Below are 20,449 nucleotides of genomic sequence, written 5' to 3'. Positions count from 1 at the left end.
TAGTCTGAGCTCAACTGGGCTGGACTTCACTAGTCTGAGCTCAACTGGGCTGGACTTAACTAGTCTGAGCTCAACTGGGCTGGAATTAACTAGTCTGAGCTCAACTGGGCTGGACTTCACTAGTCTGAGCTCAACTGGGCTGGACTTCACTAGTCTGAGCTCAACTGGGCTGGACTTCACTAGTCTGAGCTCAACTGGGCTGGACTTCACTAGTCTGAGCTCAACTGGGCTGGACTTAACTAGTCTGAGCTCAACTGGGCAAGACTGAACTAGTCTGAGCTCAACTGGGCTGGAATTAACTAGTCTGAGCTCAACTGGGCTGGACTTAACTAGTCTGAGCTCAACTGGGCTGGAATTAACTAGTCAGCTCAACTGGGCTGGACTTAACTAGTCTGAGCTCAACTGGGCTGGACGTAACTAGTCTGAGCTCAACTGGTCAGGAATTAACTAGTCTGAGCTCAACTGGGCTGGACTTAACTAGTCTGAGCTCAACTGGGCAAGACTGAACTAGTCTGAGCTCAACTGGGCTGGACTTCACTAGTCTGAGCTCAACTGGGCTGGACTTCACTAGTCTGAGCTCAACTGGGCTGGAATTAACTAGTCAGCTCAACTGGGCTGGACTTAACTAGTCTGAGCTCAACTGGTCAGGAATTAACTAGTCTGAGCTCAACTGGGCTGGACTTAACTAGTCTGAGCTCAACTGGGCAAGACTGAACTAGTCTGAGCTCAACTGGGCTGGAATTAACTAGTCTGAGCTCAACTGGGCAAGACTGAACTAGTCTGAGCTCAACTGGGCTGGAATTAACTAGTCTGAGCTCAACTGGGCTGGACTTAACTAGTCTGAGCTCAACTGGGCAAGACTGAACTAGTCTGAGCTCAACTGGGCTGGACTTAACTAGTCTGAGCTCAACTGGGCTGGACGTAACTAGTCTGAGCTCAACTGGACTGGACTTAACTAGTCTGAGCTCAACTGGGCAAGACTGAACTAGTCTGAGCTCAACTGGGCTGGAATTAACTAGTCTGAGCTCAACTGGGCTGGACTTAACTAGTCTGAGCTCAACTGGGCAAGACTGAACTAGTCTGAGCTCAACTGGGCTGGAATTAACTAGTCTGAGCTCAACTGGGCTGGACTTAACTAGTCTGAGCTCAACTGGGCAAGACTGAACTAGTCTGAGCTCAACTGGGCTGGACTTAACTAGTCTGAGCTCAACTGGGCTGGACGTAACTAGTCTGAGCTCAACTGGACTGGACTTAACTAGTCTGAGCTCAACTGGGCAAGACTGAACTAGTCTGAGCTCAACTGGACTGGACTTAACTAGTCTGAGCTCAACTGGGCTGGACTTAACTAGTCTGAGCTCAACTGGGCTGGAATTAACTAGTCTGAGCTCAACTGGGCTGGACTTAACTAGTCTGAGCTCAACTGGACTGGACTTAACTAGTCTGAGCTCAACTGGACTGGACTTAACTAGTCTGAGCTCAACTGGACTGGACTTAACTAGTCTGAGCTCAACTGGACTGGACTTAACTAGTCTGAGCTCAACTGGACTGGACTTAACTAGTCTGAGCTCAACTGGACTGGACTTAACTAGTCTGAGCTTAGCGCAGCTCTCGTGACATCTACAGGAAACGGGGATCTTAGACTATCCTCAACGTGAACAAGAACCAGTGGCTAGATTTCTTATCATGGCTTCTTACTGTGTGGACTATAAATAAATTCACTATACGCACAGTACATCTAATTATTGGTATTAGTAATTGGCTGTTTTAATGTGTATAGTCTAAAGCTGTCAATTTCAAAGGTAGAACTTTTGAAGAATGCACATGCTGCTCATTTCCAATAATAAAGTGAATAGATAAAAGAGAATCATAAAAGTAGTCGATCTGTCTTGCACTATATTCTGAAAACTACTTCTTCTTCTAGTGCTCAGATGAAATATGGTATTATTAGACGGGCTGCTTTAGAGTTGACGTTTGGTCACGTGATACTCCAGAACCAATGATGTTTGGCATCAATACTGTCAAATGGCTTTGACTTTTGACATTTATTTTGTTCATACGACTTCTGTACTATTTTCAGAAATTAAAAAAATTCACCTTTTGTTTTCCATGGAAGAATGAAAGTCATATGAGTTTGGAACAACGGAGGGTGAGAAATTGACGGCAGAATTGTCGACTTCTGATGAACTAATCCTTTAAAGATCTGGACTGGTATCCAGAAGGTTGTAGGCTCGAAACCCGCTGGGAGACTAAAGTGTTATAGCTGTCGTTCCAAGAAAAACATCTCATGAACATGAAGTTCAAGTGATTTAAAGGTGCATTGTGTAATATTTAGGAGGATGTGTAGACAGAAATGCAATATATACAGTTCATAACTATGTTTTTAGTGGTGTATAATGAACCGTTATGTTTTTAATAAGCATTTCTCTATACACACACCGCGGGTCCGCTTACATCAACATGTTTCTACAGTGGCCCTGAACGGACAAACGTGTTTCGTCACTGTGTTGTTCTTCATGTAAAGAAGCTTTAGCTAAAGTCAGCGAGTAAAACACTGACACAATGATGAACACGTAACAATAATACTCGCAATAACATCGTTTTACTGAACAATAAAGTAAACCTAATTTCTTAATGTATCTTTGTAAAGAAACCTCATTGCTTAACTGGCTACTCTCTGCTGTCTCAGACAACGACATCACTTCCTGTCGGCCACCGGAACTTCTGTTGGGTGCAATTCGCAACCTCACCACTAGATGCCGCTAAAGATCACACACTGCACCTTTAATGTTTTTTTTCTTGTGACCTTACGCTTTTATCGTGTATCTATCGTCCATTAGCAAAACATTGGGTGTGCATCATGTGTGGTCAGCCAACATAAATGTGTGTGGATTGTTTATAAAGTATTTTTATTGAATATTGATATTGACTGATTTGTTTCCCTTTTCTGCTCAGGACTTCTCAAATGACGACACTAAGCTGGAGTATAATGTGGATGCAGAGAATGGGATTGTCATGGAGGGATATCTGTTCAAGAGGGCCAGTAACGCCTTCAAAACATGGAACAGGTCAGCGACAAGACATCCAGGGAACCACACACACATCACACACACGTCACACACATTGTCAACGGTGCTAATTGCTTTTTCTTTGCAGGCGATGGTTCTCAATTCAGAACAACCAGCTAGTGTACCAAAAGAAGTTTAAGGTAATCCTAGGATGATATAAAAGAACGAGCAAGGACTTCTGAACGTTGTTTCTAGCGGTGTGTTTGGTGTTGTGTTTCAGGATAACCCCACAGTTGTGGTGGAAGACCTGCGCCTGTGCACCGTCAAACACTGCGAGGACATCGAGCGCAGGTTCTGTTTCGAAGTCGTTTCTCCAACCAAGTGAGTATAAACACACAATTATGATCACGCTGATCAGTTTTAGTTTAGCAAGGAACACAGTTATGTTTATTGAACAACTACTACTTTAGCAAATAATTGTCTATTATCTATATATATATTATCTACACTTAAATATGTCATATGCGTGAAGGAATGATCTCTGTTATCTTGAGAAAAGGACGTTGCGATGATTGCGGCCAACGTGAACTTGAGAAAAAAACTTGAGTTTCCCCCACTTTCTATTGTTTTGGCTCAATGAATGGTTAGAATTAGATCAGAAGGATAAACAATGCAGATTTATTTTCATAGCCGTATGCTCATATTTACCAAGGGTGCCAATATTAGTGGAGGGCACTGTATATATGATGATAAAGTCTCATTTCTGTGCCACTTGTAGCAACAAAAAAAATATATAAACATAATTCCATAATTAATTTTGTCATTATATATATATATATATATTTTTTTTTATATATGTATTTATATTTTATTCCGGTGTGCGCATTTGTTACTAATGTAGCAATCACTTGTAACAAATGTTTTATTGTTAACTAAAACTATAAAAAAGAAACTGTGTATATTACAATAAAATATAAGTATTAAATGAGAAACCTTTGATTTGACAACTAACTGAAATAATTAAATAAAAATGTACATAAAATAACAACAAAATTACTCAAATTAAATTGAAAATGGACAATATACTTAAACTATTTTATAAATCTTTTTTTTTTTCACAGTAAAAATACCCGAACATCCTACAAACTAAATTTCTTTAATTAAATTTGAAGAAAAAAACACATTTTCATGGAATACATTTTTAATGGTGTTTTTTTTTTTTTCTAACCCATTTTGAAGAAAAACAAATACATTTCATGGTTTATGCCTAAACAATTTTTTCTTTTTAGTTTTACTTAAAGATTGTTGTCTGATTATTCGGCAGTGCATGTGTCCGACAGCTGATGATGTGTCTCTTTAAGGAGCTGTATGATGCAAGCGGACTCTGAGAAGCTCAGGCAGGCCTGGATCAAAGCCGTCCAGAACAGCATCGCCACAGCCTTCAGGGACCGAGCAGAGGACGCAGAGGTACCACGCTCGCTTTCCTTCAGCTCACTCGTGCACGGCTGGAGCAGCTCAGTGTAACCGTGGCTTGTGTTTGCAGAAGATGGACAGAAAGTCGTCCACCTCCACGGGCAGCCTGGACTCAGCGGGCGAGGCGAAGGAGAAGTCCCTGAAGGGGGACGGTGCGCTGCAGAGGGTCATGGCCATCGCTGGGAACAGCATCTGCTGTGACTGTGGGACACCGGACCCGTGCTGGGCCAGCATCAACCTGGGCATCACTCTCTGCATACAGTGCTCCGGGATACACAGGTAGTGGGCGGCCGATAGCTATTATTATTGTAATTTTTGATGGCTGATGCTGATATTTTAGAGCAGGGTGGCAGAGCAGATTGCTACTATTAAGAACAACACCAGCCTAAAACTAAATACTTTTAATAGAACAGCTCTGATTGGGGGATTTAAACTCTTGACGTCTGGCAACCACAAAAAATTAACGCTCGTAGTAGAGGCTTGTATAGCAGTCCGCATCCGATTCCCATGCACCGGCCGTCACGCACAGTTCAGGTTTTTAACATTTGTGAAATTAAACGTTCATTAGATATTCAAATACTTATTGTGCTGTCAAAATAAAAGTCCCACACACTGTCAAAATTAAAGCTATCACATCAGCCTAACAGAAAAATGTAAATGCCGATAATAAAAAAAAAAAAGGCAAATAACAGCTTTGCAGATATATCTGTCTACCACTACTTGAGTGTGCTATATATTTTCTAAACTATATGTTCTGTTTGTCAGGAGTCTTGGAGTTCATTTCTCTAAGGTCAGATCCCTGACGCTGGACACATGGGAGCCTGAACTGCTCAAGGTGAGACACGAGGCTTCAGTCCCGACCTAATGAACACATGGAGAGGGGTCGACAGATGGTTGTTAGAGCTATGAACATCTGTCCATCTCTTTCATCTCATAAACATCTCATTACCTCGTACACGTGAATTCATAGATCGTTTTCAGACATGTGGAGTGCGACTGCACCAGATTTTAGGTTTGCTGAGTTCGTCTGTCTGGATAGGAAAGAGGAAAAAGAGACATCTTCGTGTCTGTCAAACACTTCGTATTTTAACTGATGGATTTTTTTCTCATTCTAAAATGGTCCAGCTTTTTTTGGGGTGGAAAACTGCTTCAGTTCTTATATATGAATAAATAATACAGTTTTTTTTTTTTTCTTAAGCTGATGTGTGAGCTGGGAAATGGTGTCATAAATCAGATCTACGAGGCTCGACGAGAAGAACTAGGAGCCAGGAAACCACAACCAGGAGATCCCAGGTAAAACTTATAATTGCGGTTTCCAATGAAGCAGCTCAGCTGTTTTGGATCATGTGACACTGAAGACTGGATACTAAAAATGTCAGTTTTGATCACAAAAATCAATTACAGTTTAACAATATATTCACATAGAAAACTTTTTTTTTTATTGTAATAATATTTCATAATATTAGCGTTTTTACTATATTTTGGATCAAATAAATTCAGCCTTGGTGAGCAGAAGAGATTTCAAAAGCATTAAATAATGTAATTGTTATTCGTAATGACAACCCGTTTTTTGTAAACCAAGATTACTTTATACATCTCCTCGTTTTCAGTTGTAAAAGCTCTTTTGTGTCTTGTGTCCCACAGGCATGAGGTGGAGGCCTACATTAAAGCCAAGTATGTGGAGCGAAAGTTTGTGCAGAGGCGGTCAGAAGATGAGATCCGACAGAAGGTTTTATCGCTGAGTAAACAAGATCAATGTCTCAGCGACTGCTCGGATGCCCAGCCTACAGGAGGACCGTCGACGGCAAAACCCCATCTGGCCTCGGGCTCCTCTGGTGAGTGGATCCTCAGGTCTGATCAGACCCAGTGTGAGCCGTCGTCTCTATCCTGCAACTGGACCCGCTGCTGATTCAATTCAACCTTTGCTTTGTCCTGCCATGGCCCCGTTTAGCTGGTGTTATCATGTCATCATCCAAGTGGTGTAATCACCATAGACAGATGTTCATGGTAGAGGTCTACAAGGGTCCACTTCAAAAACCAGAGGTCCGACATCGGGCTACGGCTTTAGATTCTGATTCTCCTTATCGATTGCTAATATTAATCCCAATAAGGTAAAGAATTAAGTCAAACATTTGGATATCAAACATGTCTTTTTGCAAAACATTCTGTTGCAGCTGGAAATCATGAACAAAATTCAGCATCGTTTTATCAAAAATACCACAGCAAAAACTACTATACTAACTAATATAACTTAGCGATAGACCAATCACAACAGACTGGGCCATCTGACCAATCAGAGCAGAGTAGACCAATCACAATAGACTGGGCCATCTGACCAATCAGAGCAGAGTAGACAAATCACAATAGACTGGACCATCTGACCAATCAGAGCAGAGTAGACCAATCACAACAGACTGTGTCATCTGACCAATCAGAGCAGAGTAGACCAATCACAACAGACTGGGCCATCTGACCAATCACAGCAGAGTAGACCAATCACAACAGACTGGGCCATCTGACCAATCAGAGCAGAGTAGACTAATCACAACAGACTGTGTCATCTGACCAATCAGAGCAGAGTAGACCAATCACAACAGACTGGGCCATCTGACCAATCACAGCAGAGTAGACCAATCACAACAGACTGTGTCATCTGACCAATCAGAGCAGAGTAGACCAATCACAACAGACTGGGCCATCTGACCGAGCAGAGTAGACCAATCACAACAGACTGGGTCATCTGACCAATCAGAGCAGAGTAGACCAATCATATGAGATGGTGCCCTCTGACCTCTGAACAGCAAGATGGCCGCTCGTGTTTAGAGCACAGTCAGTCATTATATAGATCAGTGCTGAGAAGTGATTGGGGTCGGGGACAGATCTCAGGACCCGAGGAGACCTCTATCTGACCTCTGTGTGACCTCTGTGTGACCTCTAACGGGGTCAGAGGCTCAATGAAGTGCTTTTACTCTGTGTTTCTGCCCCTCTCTGCGACCCTAACCTGCTGAAGCGCACCACGAGTCTCTCTTCTGTGTAGATGAGCTCGATTCTCTCTTCTCCTACTTTAACTCCTCCGCCAAGCCCCGCCGCTGTAAGTACAGCTGTGTGTGTGTTACTCAGTGTCACGGCTCGCTTTCACTCCACAAGTCTGGCCACAGGATGAGACATTTACTGAAGGAATACACAGAAATCAACACTGTCATACAAAAATGTGTGACAGCAAATTATATTACACTTAAATATAAATAATTTTGACTAATTATGCCAATTTATTGTCTAAAATATTGATTATTTTTAACTGATTAGTCATATTTCTTAATAAACACAACACTTTAATACACAAGGTGACTTCATGACATCAGCCAAAGGGAAGTTGTTTTTTATTTATTTATTTATATATTACAAAGGAGGAATGTTTTTGTTATATTTTGTTCCATCAATGTGCAAATGTTAACTGTGCACTATAGATATCTTATTTTTAAAATAATAAATGCTTTTACTTTCAAACAAGTTCTCATATGTAGATACATTTATTTAACTGATTAAACATGTTTCTTAAAAAAAAATAAAGTTCAATGCTGTCAAAATCACCACAAATTGTAAAAAAAATATATATATATATATATATATATAAAATAATTATAAGTACATGCAGGTGAAACTCGAACTCGTGCAAAAGTTAATTTATTTCAGTAATTCATCTTAAAAGCTGAAACTAATATATTATATAGACTCATTACATGCAAAGTGAGATATTTCAAGCCTTTATTTGTTATAATTTTAATGATTACAGCTTATTAAAACCTTTTCACAATATTCTAATTTTGAATTTGGGCGTTTCATAATCTGTCAGCCATAATCATCAACATTTGAATCTGTTGATTGTTATATTGAGATAACACACGTTTCTGATATTGAGATTTCAAATGTTGATTATTCATCACTTTAATCTCTGAAATGACGCCATATGGAGTGTTTTCCCTCCATTTTCTCCGTGTTTACATTCAAATTCAGTAGTTTCGCATCCTATTGGCTACCTCAGTTCAAGACAGAATTCAGTGTTAAATTGAATTGAAATGTGCTCAACTCCCGGTGGGTTTTCTGTGAAGGAAACATTGCATTGGGACGTTGAGCTCCATCGCTCAACGTCCCATCACACGTTTCTTCGTAGGAAACGTTCACGTTGCTCATGCCTGTTTGTGTTCTCCTTTGAATGTTTGTTGTGTGTTCATGTCTTGTTTCCCGCTATGCTCTGTGATGTTGCTGGTTTGCAGAAGTCTGTAAGTTGATCTCTGTTTGACAGTGAAAAGTGCCGACGGTGAAGCGCAGAGCCAATCAGACGCCAGCAGAGAGACGTTGAGCACGAGTGCTTCCTCCAACACACTCAACAACACGGGTCAGTCTGAGCGACACATGAGCTTCAGCGAAAGATGCTTCCGGACGGATGCAAAATACGAGGGGAGAATAGTGTCGCGTTGTTGATTTAGAAAAATTCCTGGGTTTTTTTCTGATAAAAATAAAATAAAAAATAAAATAAAAATAAAAACACCAGGTTCTGTTCTTGTTTGTAAAACTTGGCCTAAAATGTGTGGTTATATGTCAATATGACTATATACTAATAATAATAAATTATGATAATTATTATTACTAAATAAAAAATATTAAAATAAGAAATACTTAAAAAATCAAGTATTTAAGAAAAATAATACAATGGCAACTGTTAAATTACAATATTAATATCTATGACTGCCTTAATTTCTCTATTTTCAAACGTTAACCCTCTGAGCTACTCTGTCACTCATGCTCATACTGAGAAGAGAAAGACGTTACTCGAAACTGAACTTTTATTTGTGTAACTCACAATACAAACGAAATGCTGAGCTTTTTTGTAAAGTGCGTGCGCTTTCTACGGTCTCGGTCTCTGTGAACCACCAGACTTTTAATTTGACAGAAATTGACTCGCTCTGAAACATGCAGCACATATATTTATTTAGTTCAATTCATTGAATAATTATGGAAGCTTGTTTCTGTAATAAATTTTAAAAAAATTTAATAAAAAGGTAATTAGTTGAAATTCTATCTCAGAATTCTGACATTTTTCTCGCATTTCTTATATAAACTCACATTCATTCAGACCCCCCACCCCCCCCCCCCCCCCCCCACACACAATTCCAGGTTTATGACTCACAATTTTGACTTTTTTCTCTCAATTCCAAGTTTATGACTCACAATTTTGACTTTTTTCTCTCAATTCCAAGTTTATAACTCACAATTTTGACTTTTTTTCTCTCAATTCCAAGTTTATAACTCACAATTTTGACTTTTTTCTCTCAATTCCAAGTTTATAACTCACAATTTTGACTTTTTTCTCTCAATTCCAAGTTTATAACTCACAATTTTGACTTTTTCTCACAATTTTTGACACTTTCTCGCAAGTTTGTAATTTGAAATTCAGGCCTTTCTCTTGCAATTCCAATATAAACTTGAAATTCTGACTTTCCTCACAATTATGACTTTTTTCTTGCAATTTCCATATGTAAACTCAGTTCACTTTATTTCTGCAATTCCAAGTTTATAACCTGCAGTTTAGACTTTTTTTCTTCTTGCAATTCCAATATAAATGTAAGACTTTTTTTCTCGCAATTCCGATAAAATTTTTACAATTAAGACTTTTTTTCTCGCAATTCCGATAAATTTTTTACAATTAAGACTTTTCTCTCGCAATTCCGATATAAACTCGACTCTTTTCTTGCAATTCCAACTTTGACAATTCTGACTTTTTTCCCATAATTCCGAGTTTAACTATAAATTCTCAATCTCTAGACATTTTTTGCATCTTGCAATTTTATTTTGTATTTTCATCTTGCAATTCTGACTTTTAGATTTATGAAAAATATATAAAAGTTATTTAGCAGAATTTCAAGACATTATCTTTTTGACTTGCCCCGTAGTCGTCATGTCACATTTATTCATATAGCGATTTATCCGAAACAGCTTGACAGTGATAAACAAGGCAGTGGCAGCATTACTAATGTGAATAAGAGAACATTAGTGTGATTGTTGTGTGCGGATGGTGTGTGGTTCAGATCCTGGTAAAGCGGTGGTGCTGTTCTGCGAGCCGAAGCGCTTCACGGCGGGCCTGCAGCTGTACTGGGCCTCGTTCTCACGCAGTCTGCCCGACATGGCCGAAGCCCTCGCGCACGGCGGAGAGGTCAACTGGACCAACGCCGACGACGGCAACAGGACGCCGCTCATCATGGCCGTCCACGGGGTGAGACGCCGCTCACACACACTAAACCGGTGTTATACAACAGCCTTTCTGTGTCTCTGCCGCTCACACACCACCAGCACAGCGCTGGAACAGACTTGCTTTTAGGGTTTTGGGCTTTCTCACATTTTTTTTCATGTTTTCAACAAAACTTGTTTCATGTTTAGTTTTTTTGTTTTGTGATTTACCTTTTTGTGTTTAGCTTTTTGTGGTTTGTTTTTGTTTTGTTTTGCATTTTGTTTTGTATGTGTTTTGCTTTGCTATAGTTTTTGTTTTGCTTCTTTTTTTTGTTTGATTTTCTTTTGTTTTTTGTAGTTTTTTGTGTGTTTTTGTTTTTAGCTTTTTTATGTTTTGTTTTTTGTTTATTTTGTTTTGCTATCATTTTTTTGTTGCTTATTTTCGTTTGTTTTTGTTTTATTTTGTGTTTTTTGTTTAGTGATTTAGTTTTTTGTGGGGGGTTTATGTTTTGCATTTTTTTATTTGGTTTTAGTTTTTCTTCTTTTTTTTGTTTCATGTTTTTTGTTGCTTTTTTATTTGCTATTGCTTTGTTTTTGTTTTTTTGTCGACATACAGCAATTAATCGTGCAGATTAAGTAGATTTTTGCTTTTTAAATACTACTTGCTTTTACTTTTTAAATAATAAATGTCTTGATAAATCATGTCTTGAAATGATTCATCAGTGCATGTTATTCCAAAAAGCATTTCTGGCTAAAATTTGAATATGAAATGCATCACATTACAGACGTCATGACGAATGCTGCTTTATTTAGACTTCACACTGTGTTAAGAGTGTTTGAAAGTGTCTCCTGTGTGTGTGTATCAGGGGTCTCTCGTCACCTGTGAATTCCTGCTGCAAAACTCAGCCAGTGTCAATCAGCTGGACAAACTGGGCCGAGGGCCGTTACACCACGCCACTATACTGGGCCATACTGGGTTTGTCCTGCTCAGCAACACTGCAGTTTTTCTTTTTCTTACTTGTGAATCATTGTTTAATGCTTTTTTGTTTTTTATGCTACTACAGACAAGTGTGTTTATTTCTAAAACGTGGAGCCAATCAGAACGCAGCGGACGCAGAGAATCAAACGCCGCTTACAATCGCAGTCGAGGCGGCAAACGCTGACATTGTCACATTGTAAGTTCCCCCAGCTTTCACACGTTTGATGCTTATGTGTCGATCATATAAAATGTTTAAAGCTTGGCTCTCCTGTGTGTGCCTGACAGGCTTCGTCTGGCCAAGATGAACGAGGAGATGCGTGAATCGGAGGGTCCGTACAGCCACTCAGGTCAATATAACTCCAACAGCCCCACTGAAATGCAGTACCGGAAGTGTATGGAGGAGTTCATTAGCTTGCAGCTCCGAGACGCCTAACACACGCACACACTACGCCACACACCTGTAGCAAACCAATGTCCGCCGCCAGTATATGAAGCGGAGCCTCGTTCGGACGTGCTCAACAACATGTTACCGCTGAACACGTGCAATATCTAGTCTTGTGAACGAGTGACGTTACTTAGTACTGAACACATGTGCACCTTATTTACAGTGTGTATCTGTCTTAAAGCTGTCCGAATGACGCTCAGTGTGTTTATGATCATTCTGACACATTCCTGGTGTTTATCTCGTATATTCTTCTTGGGGAAGTGAAAGTGTCTGAATCAAATCAGTGTGTTTATCAATATTATATCTATGTAGACAACTGCATTTGGCCATAGATCAAATATAGATCATTGTTACGAATGCGTGTTCTGTTAATAATAACAGAGATATGCTGACCATCTATTTTAGCACAAACTTTTATTTATTTATTTATTTATTTATTTATTTAAATCACTTTTGTGTTATGCAGATTAATGGTAATATATGTATACTTTTTTTTCTGTAATGTTAAAATCCTTAATTATGTTTTTTAAAATTTCCATCATCATTACTCCGGTCTTCAGAGTCACATGACCCTTCAGAAATCATTCTAATATGATTTTATTAGTGAAAGTTATTTATTAATAGAAATATGTTATAACAATAGAAATCTTTAAATAAAAAAAACACTGACCCCGAACTTTTAAACGGTAGTGTATAATGTTACAGAAGATTTCTATGTTGAATACATGCTGTTCTTTTATATTTGTGAATTCATCAAAGAATCCTGAAAAAAAAAAAGTATCACCGGTTATAAAGAAATATTAAGCAGCACAATTGTTTCCAACATTGGTAATAAATCATCATATTAGGATCATGTGACACTGAAGACTGGAGTAATGATGCTGACGAAAATATACTTTTTCCCTGTAAAAAAAATTTTTAATATATATATTTTTTGTGGAATAGATTAAATACTTTACGAACTTAAAGTCTGTTCAGCTACATTACAAGAGAAATGTGACAGTCTGAATGTTGTTATGAATATGTTGTGCCAAATTAGTCGCAGTACCGGCACCGGCCACAGAGGGGCGCAATAGAGCTGGACTTTACGCCCCACAATGCAGTTCAAGTGTTTCGTTTTCTTCCTCTGCTTCATTTGGCCACAGACGTTTACCTCTTCGGTTTTCTCTGACTTTACGTGACCTCTTTTAATCAAAATATTACATTCAAAATTGTGAGCGACATATCATTAGTGTGATCTCTCAACAGAATTAGTCTCAGGTTTATTAATATGCAACATCAGGGTGTTCAGAAGGCCTTAAGTGATGGAATTATTATATATAATTCTGCAAAGCATTAAAAACGTGGTATATTCATGTATTTTACTCTGTTTCTCTTTCTTTGGCACACTGATACATATTTATCGCTCATGTAACGTTTCTTTACATGGAAATCTTCACACTTTCACACATTTTTTTTTTTTTATGTGCTACTATATGATGGATATCATGTAAATAGTCAACAAATATACTTGATATCTCGTCATGTGCTTCTCAAACACTGCGTTTGCTCTTTTCTCCTGCGTTCTCCTGCTGTTCTGTGAGTTTCTGCTGTGAAGTAGCGCAGGTATGAGGCTCATCTCTGTGTGTGTGTGTGTGTGTGTTCTTGACTTCAGATTACAGCATGTGCTCGTGTGTGTGTGTGTGTGTGTTTGATGCAGATCAATCACTCTACTTCTCTTAATCGAGCTGGTTTGTCTCTACAGGAGATGAAACGTACCAGGACATTTTCCAAGACTTCACCCAGATGGCGTCGAACAACCCGGACAAGCTCAACCGCTACTGAGCGGGCGCACCACATGGTATAATCACTCCATAACAACCTCCTCATTTCCGTATGGGATTTTTTTTTTAGCAGTAGGTATTTCTCAAGTGACAATGGGACACCTTATCTAGTTTTTTTTTATCAAATCAATATTGTTGCCCAAATTATACTGCGTTTTTTGTCTTTTTAATGTAAATGTAGATCCAACTCTTCAATATAGTGTTTATTTCATGGCTTTGGCTCTGCTATCAGTATATCTATATAGAATCTCTTGATGAATGTAATTTTTGAGCCATAGGATCTGACTTATGAAACATACCATACAATTTGTAAGTAAATGCATCAATGTACACATTTGTTCGGCGTGTGTTTCATAAATATGTCCCGTTTTTAGCGAAATATAATACTTGTTGAGCGAGAATGATACAATTTAAGTTTACATAATACCAATTTTAAAAAAAACTATACTTTTATAATGTTCATCATGTATTTAATTGCAGGTTTATGATGTTTGAATGCACATTTTAAAAGAAAATCTTGCAAAAACCCGTTTTGTTAGCATGTACACCCCATTTTTCTTAGTTCAAAGCGAATCATAACCCTACCACAGAATAAGGGTGTAAATTGTGTATATTCTGTACATACATCATCATGGGCTGGGGAACATTTGGTATTTTGTGGTACTTTAAATGTTGTAATAAGCTTGTTTGCATGTCTTCTATATTTCATTCTGGAGTGTATGATTCTCTGTATGATTCATGCCGTTTTTACGATTATTTTATCCAATGCGAATGTCTGACTGAAAATATCTCACGATATATTATAAATTGTTTTCTCTACCATTTTTATAATGCCGCCTTGTTTGTTATACTTGAATCACAGTTCTTCAGTAGAAGTGTTTAGCGAACTGCTAGTCGAAACCTGTGTGTCGAACCGGTCTTGTTTCTAGCGTACAGTATCAGATTGTGTGGAGAAATCTCCCGTGTCTGTGTGTGTGTGTGTGTGTGTGTGTGTGTGTGTGTGTGTGTGTGTGTGTGTAAACACTGGTGCTGTGCCTCTAAAGCGTGCAGGCGTTCAGCCGCTCGGGACGGATGACCTCACGCTCTTGCCAGCTGTGCAGTGAATCACCTTTTCATATCATGCTTTTCTAAACGGAGAACATTACCAGCTCACTGCTTTATTTATAAACCTCGCAAATTAAGAAGGCTCACGCCATGCGTTACGGGTATTGCTACGTTTATCCTAAAGCCAAAGTGAATAGTGACTCTTAGAAGCAGTGCTTCTGGGACGTCGTACCTTCAAGTTAGTTAGACCGTCTTACCAGTTAGTTCATTAATAGGTAATCCGCAATAATTGCAACTGACATTGTGCTTAAAGGTGAACTATGCAGGTTTTTTACCTTAAAGGGATAGTTCACTTTAAAATGCAAATTCTGTCATCATATACTCGCCGTCAAGTTTCAAACCTGTATGAATTTCTTTCTTCTGCTGAACACAAAGGAAGATATTTTGAAGAATGTCGGTAACCAAACAGTTAACTGGTCCCATTGATTGCCATAGTATTTTTTTTTCCTACTATGGAAGTCAATGCAGAGAATTGCAGAGAGGCGCTGTGTCATAAATGATGTAAAACTACGTCACTGGCGGGGAAAGAGTTACACAACATGAAGTCACAAGGTGCCAGTGGTGTATAACCCCAATTGTATCCCAAACAATGTCTTTCTAACAATAACAATGAACGCTCCCTTTAACAATGAGTTTAATCTCAAACTTTTAAAAGTCGTGCTGCTATAATAACTAGTTGCCAACTTGGGTGAAGGATATGGATGGAAAGGAAGGAGAGCTACGACTCCAGAAGCTCTAGGGGTGCTGCTCAAATTGATGCTTCCTCGTTTCCTCCGTCCTCCAGCCCGTGACCCAGAAACCCAACGAATTTGGGGAAAGAAAACAAGGATGCACAAATAACAAATGAGAAGCACCTTACAAGTCCAAAGGTTGAGACTGGGACAGTAGAGATGGGCAATTGTAGTGAAGTCTGGTCCAGAGTTTAGCTCTATCCCCAATCAAACACACCTGTGTTCAAAGTCGACCCCTACCCTCATTCACTATTCTCTACGTTACTTCACCAATATAGTCCATTTGAAGAAGTGAGTGAATTCAGACACTGAGTGCCGGAAGGGCTGCAGCTTTTGCATAGTCCATGCTTGCTCTTTAATAATAATAATTTGAAACTCTGCCATGGAAACTAGCATGTATAAACCTTAATTAAACAATTTAATAATCAATTAAAAAGGAATTTATACCAGTATGAAATGACGCTGGACCAGCATGGTTTGGAAAAATTAATGGATCTTCGGACGCCATCTTCTGGTCAGACGCGGAAATTAATTCAATGCGTGATTCTCACAGTGCATTGTGGGTATTATCTAGCTGTTGAGCGTACGTTGGTTGTACACTTATTAATGCAGTGCATTGTGGGATTGAATGAGTGCACTTGATGTTTATTATGGTTTTGAACACCACTACAAATGGCTTTTCCCACAAATAGTGCCCTATTTAAGGGTGTAGGGGGCGATTTCGGACACAGCCAAGGTCTCAGGATTACTTGGAAATTCTAGGCCGGTGTTTTTGATCAGTGATGGAGCCAAACTGCAGTACAGTGGCCCTCCAAGCCATGAACTGCGTTTCCATTATCGAAACCATCCCAGTGTCTGTTGTTTACCTGAAGGGTTTCCATTCGACATGATTCTTCAGTTATTTGTTGGGTTTCCACTAGATGTGTACCATTCGCGCTGGCTTGAAACAGCTGCAACCGTTGACAGATCTTGCTCCCTGTCCAATAACTGATTGCAAACCTCATTACCTCTGAAACGGTGTGACCCGTCTGTCTGCCGTGCCAAGTCATTTCCTTCCCGAAGTCACTGAACTGTTGCGCTCAAATTATTGCATTAGATGCTTCATAAAACTTAACCGTAACTGTGGCCTGGGACGGTTGAGAGTATAAAACAAATGAAGCAATGTGAAACAGATTTAAAAGTGAGTGACTTGACAGTAACTTGTATGATTTAATGTCATGACATAATTTCCATTTGGGAATTGGTCAGATGATACAATGATAAAAAAATAATTCCCCTCAATCCGAGCGAGTGCTTCCGGGAATCCATCCGTGCCCAGCGCTGGAGAGAAAACCTGTGGTTGGCTTCCCACAGAGAGACGGAGAGCCACTGCTTGAGTCCTTTTCCCTCCATAAAAAAAGACATTAGCACAAAAACAAAGAGGCTAAGCTCTATTAATATAATCTAGGACAGTCAGGATGAGGGCTGGACACTACAGTCCTCAAAAGTCCCAGGAAACTTGACTGTTATTTAAACTTGTCCATGGCTTCTTCAAACTTGTAAAAGGCAACAAGCCAATAGAAACAAGTTCCCCCGGAAACAATACAAGTTTGGGTCTGCTAATGCTTCAATTCTGAAACGCAAGAAGCCAAATTATGTCATAGCCTACTTATCAGTAATACCAAGTGGGAAGTGTAGAGGCCAACCATAACCATGTTCACGGCCCAGATTTGTTCTACCTCTCTGTTTAATACGTTCCTTGCCTAATGAACCAAAGTCTTCGCTTCTTTCCCAAAGTTGACCATTCAGAATTGAGTCATTCACATTCAAAGAATCACAAGCATGAAGAACCCAAACAGCCTTAGTGGAATTATTCCTTCAACGGTGATGAAAGGAAGCTTTCAGCAACATATTCAATTGTCCACCTAATGTCTGGAAAATTGTTTCTTGCTCTATACGATCCACTCACTCATCTCACTCTCATTGCTTTTCTATTACTCTATTCTCACTTCCCAGAATAGGGAGGCCCTTTCTCCAGTGGAACCACTTTTTTTATAAGAGCAGAGTCCCATGGGTCTCTTCATCTACACCTCAATGCTTCGCCAGAGAATGGCTGGAAAATCTTCTGAATCCATGACAGCGAGTCTGGCTTCCAGCTGTGTTCAAAGAGAGAGTTCAGACAGGTTAGCCCAGACCCTGACCAATACAAGAAGCCTCTGTTGAGGAGGTTCATTCAATCAACACATTGTCCGAGAGGCTATCGGTGTCCAAAATGTCTTTTGCTCTTTCCAGGGTTTCTTTAATAAAATAAACACATACATAGAGGCCCAATGAAACCTATCCCGAAAGCAACTGGAAGACTGGTGGAAGCACTTCTATGGCTGATGTTCAGTCAAACCCTAAATTAAATAAACTGTTTTTAATCACCACAACGAACAATAAATATAATAGGTCCTTGTATCCTTCAATACTTCCAAATCCTGCCAAGATTGGGTCTGGCGGTCTACCTGCAAAATCCCTAGTTCCCCATGACATGAATCAGCATATTGTTAACAAATTTGGGAACTTGTTAATAAATTCACATTTATTATTCAACAATATTATTGATCTGCCTAACTTAAGGTGGACGATGATGCAATTTTCTTCTAGAAACCAACTTTGTTGTATTATTTTCATGTAATCACTGTGAAGCTGCTTTGATACAATCTGTAATGTAAAATGCACTATATAAATAAAGGTGACTTGACTGGACTGTGCCCATTAATAGAAGCTTATCAACTATGTTCATCTCTTATATAAACGTAATTCCTTCGCTGTAGTTCCTGGAATGTGGGCACTATAGATATGCAATCATGGAAACAAACAGTTTACTGTCAAACAACAGTCCTTAACAAGATGGTCCAAAATGATGACCTCAATATTATTCTCAGTGGTGGAAATGAAAGAGCTGTAAGTGCTCTCAGAGTATTTAAGGTGAAGACACACTAGGCACCAAATAGAGTAAAAAAATAAATAAAATAAAAACGTAAGAATAATAAGTTTCACACATCTTCCATTGGTCAGGAAACAGAGAGTCTCACTCCAAACCACGAGTTCTTATGGCCGGCCAAGTCGGGCCTTTCAAACTAACAGACCGCAGTTCAAATTGACCTATCGGTAAGCCCCTCCCCTCGAACGCTGATGAGCCAATGGCAGTTGAGGACCAGTTGCACAGGGACCAGAACTCGGACATCTTTAGGTTTCAGCGCCATAGAGAAACATTGGAAGATCCGAAGCTCTCATCGGTTTGATGTAGTTTATGCTACAAAAATGGTAAACCGATGTGCCTGGGGTTCTTGTAACACCGATTCCAGGTGTCCTGTGAAATTTAGTTTATTCCATTACCTAAACCAAAACCAGACAGAGCAAAATATCATCTTTGGATTAAGCTGTGTATTAATCCAATGATGTGGGCGCAGTAACCTAGTTAGGCATTCAATCCCAATGAAGATGAAAACTTTCATTTTCTGGTTGTCATACTCTCATTAAGTTACAATTAAAGGCAATGAGTCCATGCCAAGTTTCAAACCTAAATGGCAAACTGTTCCCACGTCATGTACAGACTGGTCTACAATTCAGTGCCCCTCCATATTAAACTGGTTAAATGTAAATCAATGTAATCAGTGTTGATCCTGTGTTCATCTGCGATCGTGACGACCGTAACACGAGGCTTCTCATGTAAACCCTTACTTCCAAATTAATCTTGTTACCCGCTATATTTATTTAAAAATCTTTTATATGTCCCTGCATGGCATATTTAAGTCCCTTTTGACTCCTGTGTCCAAAATCTATCAAAAACGTCTTGGGACAAGGTATTCACACTGACGGCTGTCATTGAATGCTGTTTGTTTGTTTGTCCGAGTTCGCAACAGTAACTAAGCGGGGCGGGGCTTACCGATAGGTCAACTGATGCTGCTAGAGATCCTGCTGGTCAAATCTTGGTCGCCTAATGTGACTTTTACTATTCCCAATGGGAGGACCATTGGTCCAATCTTTGTGTCCCATTAGAGCAGGGGTCTCCAAACTCGGTCCTGGAGGGCCGCTGGTCCTGCAGAGTTCAGCGGGGTTGGAGCCCTCCAGGACCGAGTTTGGTGACCCCTGCATTAGAGAATCGTATGTATGATGTTTCCGCAATTCCTGCCAAGACCCACAAACTCCCTGACTCTCGAGGAATCATGAGTCGCCCCTGTCCCCAGTTCAAACGCCAGCCAGCAAGAACAACAAACAGGGGGCTCTTGACCACCTCCAGAGCCTGGACACCCATCATAAACACTTCTCCAAAGCCACTCGGGCCAGTCCGCCGACCGACCAAACAAAGGAGCGTTGCTCTTGCCATCCGTCCTGTCATCAATAGTTACAGACTGTGACTCCACGGCAGAGAGGGATGGAGGTATTTGTTCACCAACAATCTTACTTGGGTTGGACGTGCCATTCCCGAAGCGTTCGTTGCCCCAGTACATGCTTATCGCCTTCTATGGTCATATTTACTAAAACGGGGGCAATGAAGGACTTTCTAAGATATCAACACGTAATAAAGGGTAACGATATAGTGATCTCATCTACATTTCTTCTGCTTTGCCGTGATGTCGAACTATCAGGCCAGTGGATTTGGATTCGCTACGACTGCAATTCTTCTGAACTCAGTT

At 39.7% G+C, this 20,449-nt stretch overlaps 1 protein-coding gene across 5 annotated transcripts in view; it reads left to right on the top strand.

Moving 5' to 3' along the window:
* The window catches only part of LOC306988903 (arf-GAP with coiled-coil, ANK repeat and PH domain-containing protein 2), a 62,371-nt gene extending 47,602 nt beyond the window's left edge, over positions 1–14,769 (top strand). For 3 of the 5 annotated variants that reach the window (XR_013795521.1, XR_013795522.1, XR_013795523.1), the window contains 14 exons: positions 2,953–3,065; positions 3,154–3,205; positions 3,286–3,386; positions 4,367–4,472; positions 4,549–4,757; positions 5,244–5,313; positions 5,677–5,771; positions 6,123–6,313; positions 8,782–8,874; positions 10,565–10,749; positions 11,570–11,679; positions 11,768–11,878; positions 11,968–13,732; positions 13,872–14,769. Coding sequence is in view for 2 of the 5 variants with exons in the window: in XM_079594082.1 (XP_079450208.1) it covers positions 2,953–3,065; positions 3,154–3,205; positions 3,286–3,386; positions 4,367–4,472; positions 4,549–4,757; positions 5,244–5,313; positions 5,677–5,771; positions 6,123–6,313; positions 8,782–8,874; positions 10,565–10,749; positions 11,570–11,679; positions 11,768–11,878; positions 11,968–12,029; positions 13,872–13,951 (1,578 nt within the window). In the remaining 3 variants the exon portion in view is untranslated. The remainder of the gene's footprint in view (positions 1–2,952; positions 3,066–3,153; positions 3,206–3,285; positions 3,387–4,366; positions 4,473–4,548; positions 4,758–5,243; positions 5,314–5,676; positions 5,772–6,122; positions 6,314–8,781; positions 8,875–10,564; positions 10,750–11,569; positions 11,680–11,767; positions 11,879–11,967; positions 13,733–13,871) is intronic. The other 2 variants (XM_079594082.1, XM_079594081.1) reach the window with 1 other exon arrangement.
* Positions 14,770–20,449: the final 5,680 nt, after the last annotated feature.

Source organism: Phoxinus phoxinus (assembly GCF_949152265.1).
Source record: "Phoxinus phoxinus genome assembly, chromosome: 20".
NCBI lineage: Eukaryota > Metazoa > Chordata > Actinopteri > Cypriniformes > Leuciscidae > Phoxinus > Phoxinus phoxinus.
The sequence above is the reverse complement of the archived record's forward strand: the minus strand, read 5'-3'. Positions and strand labels throughout refer to the sequence as shown.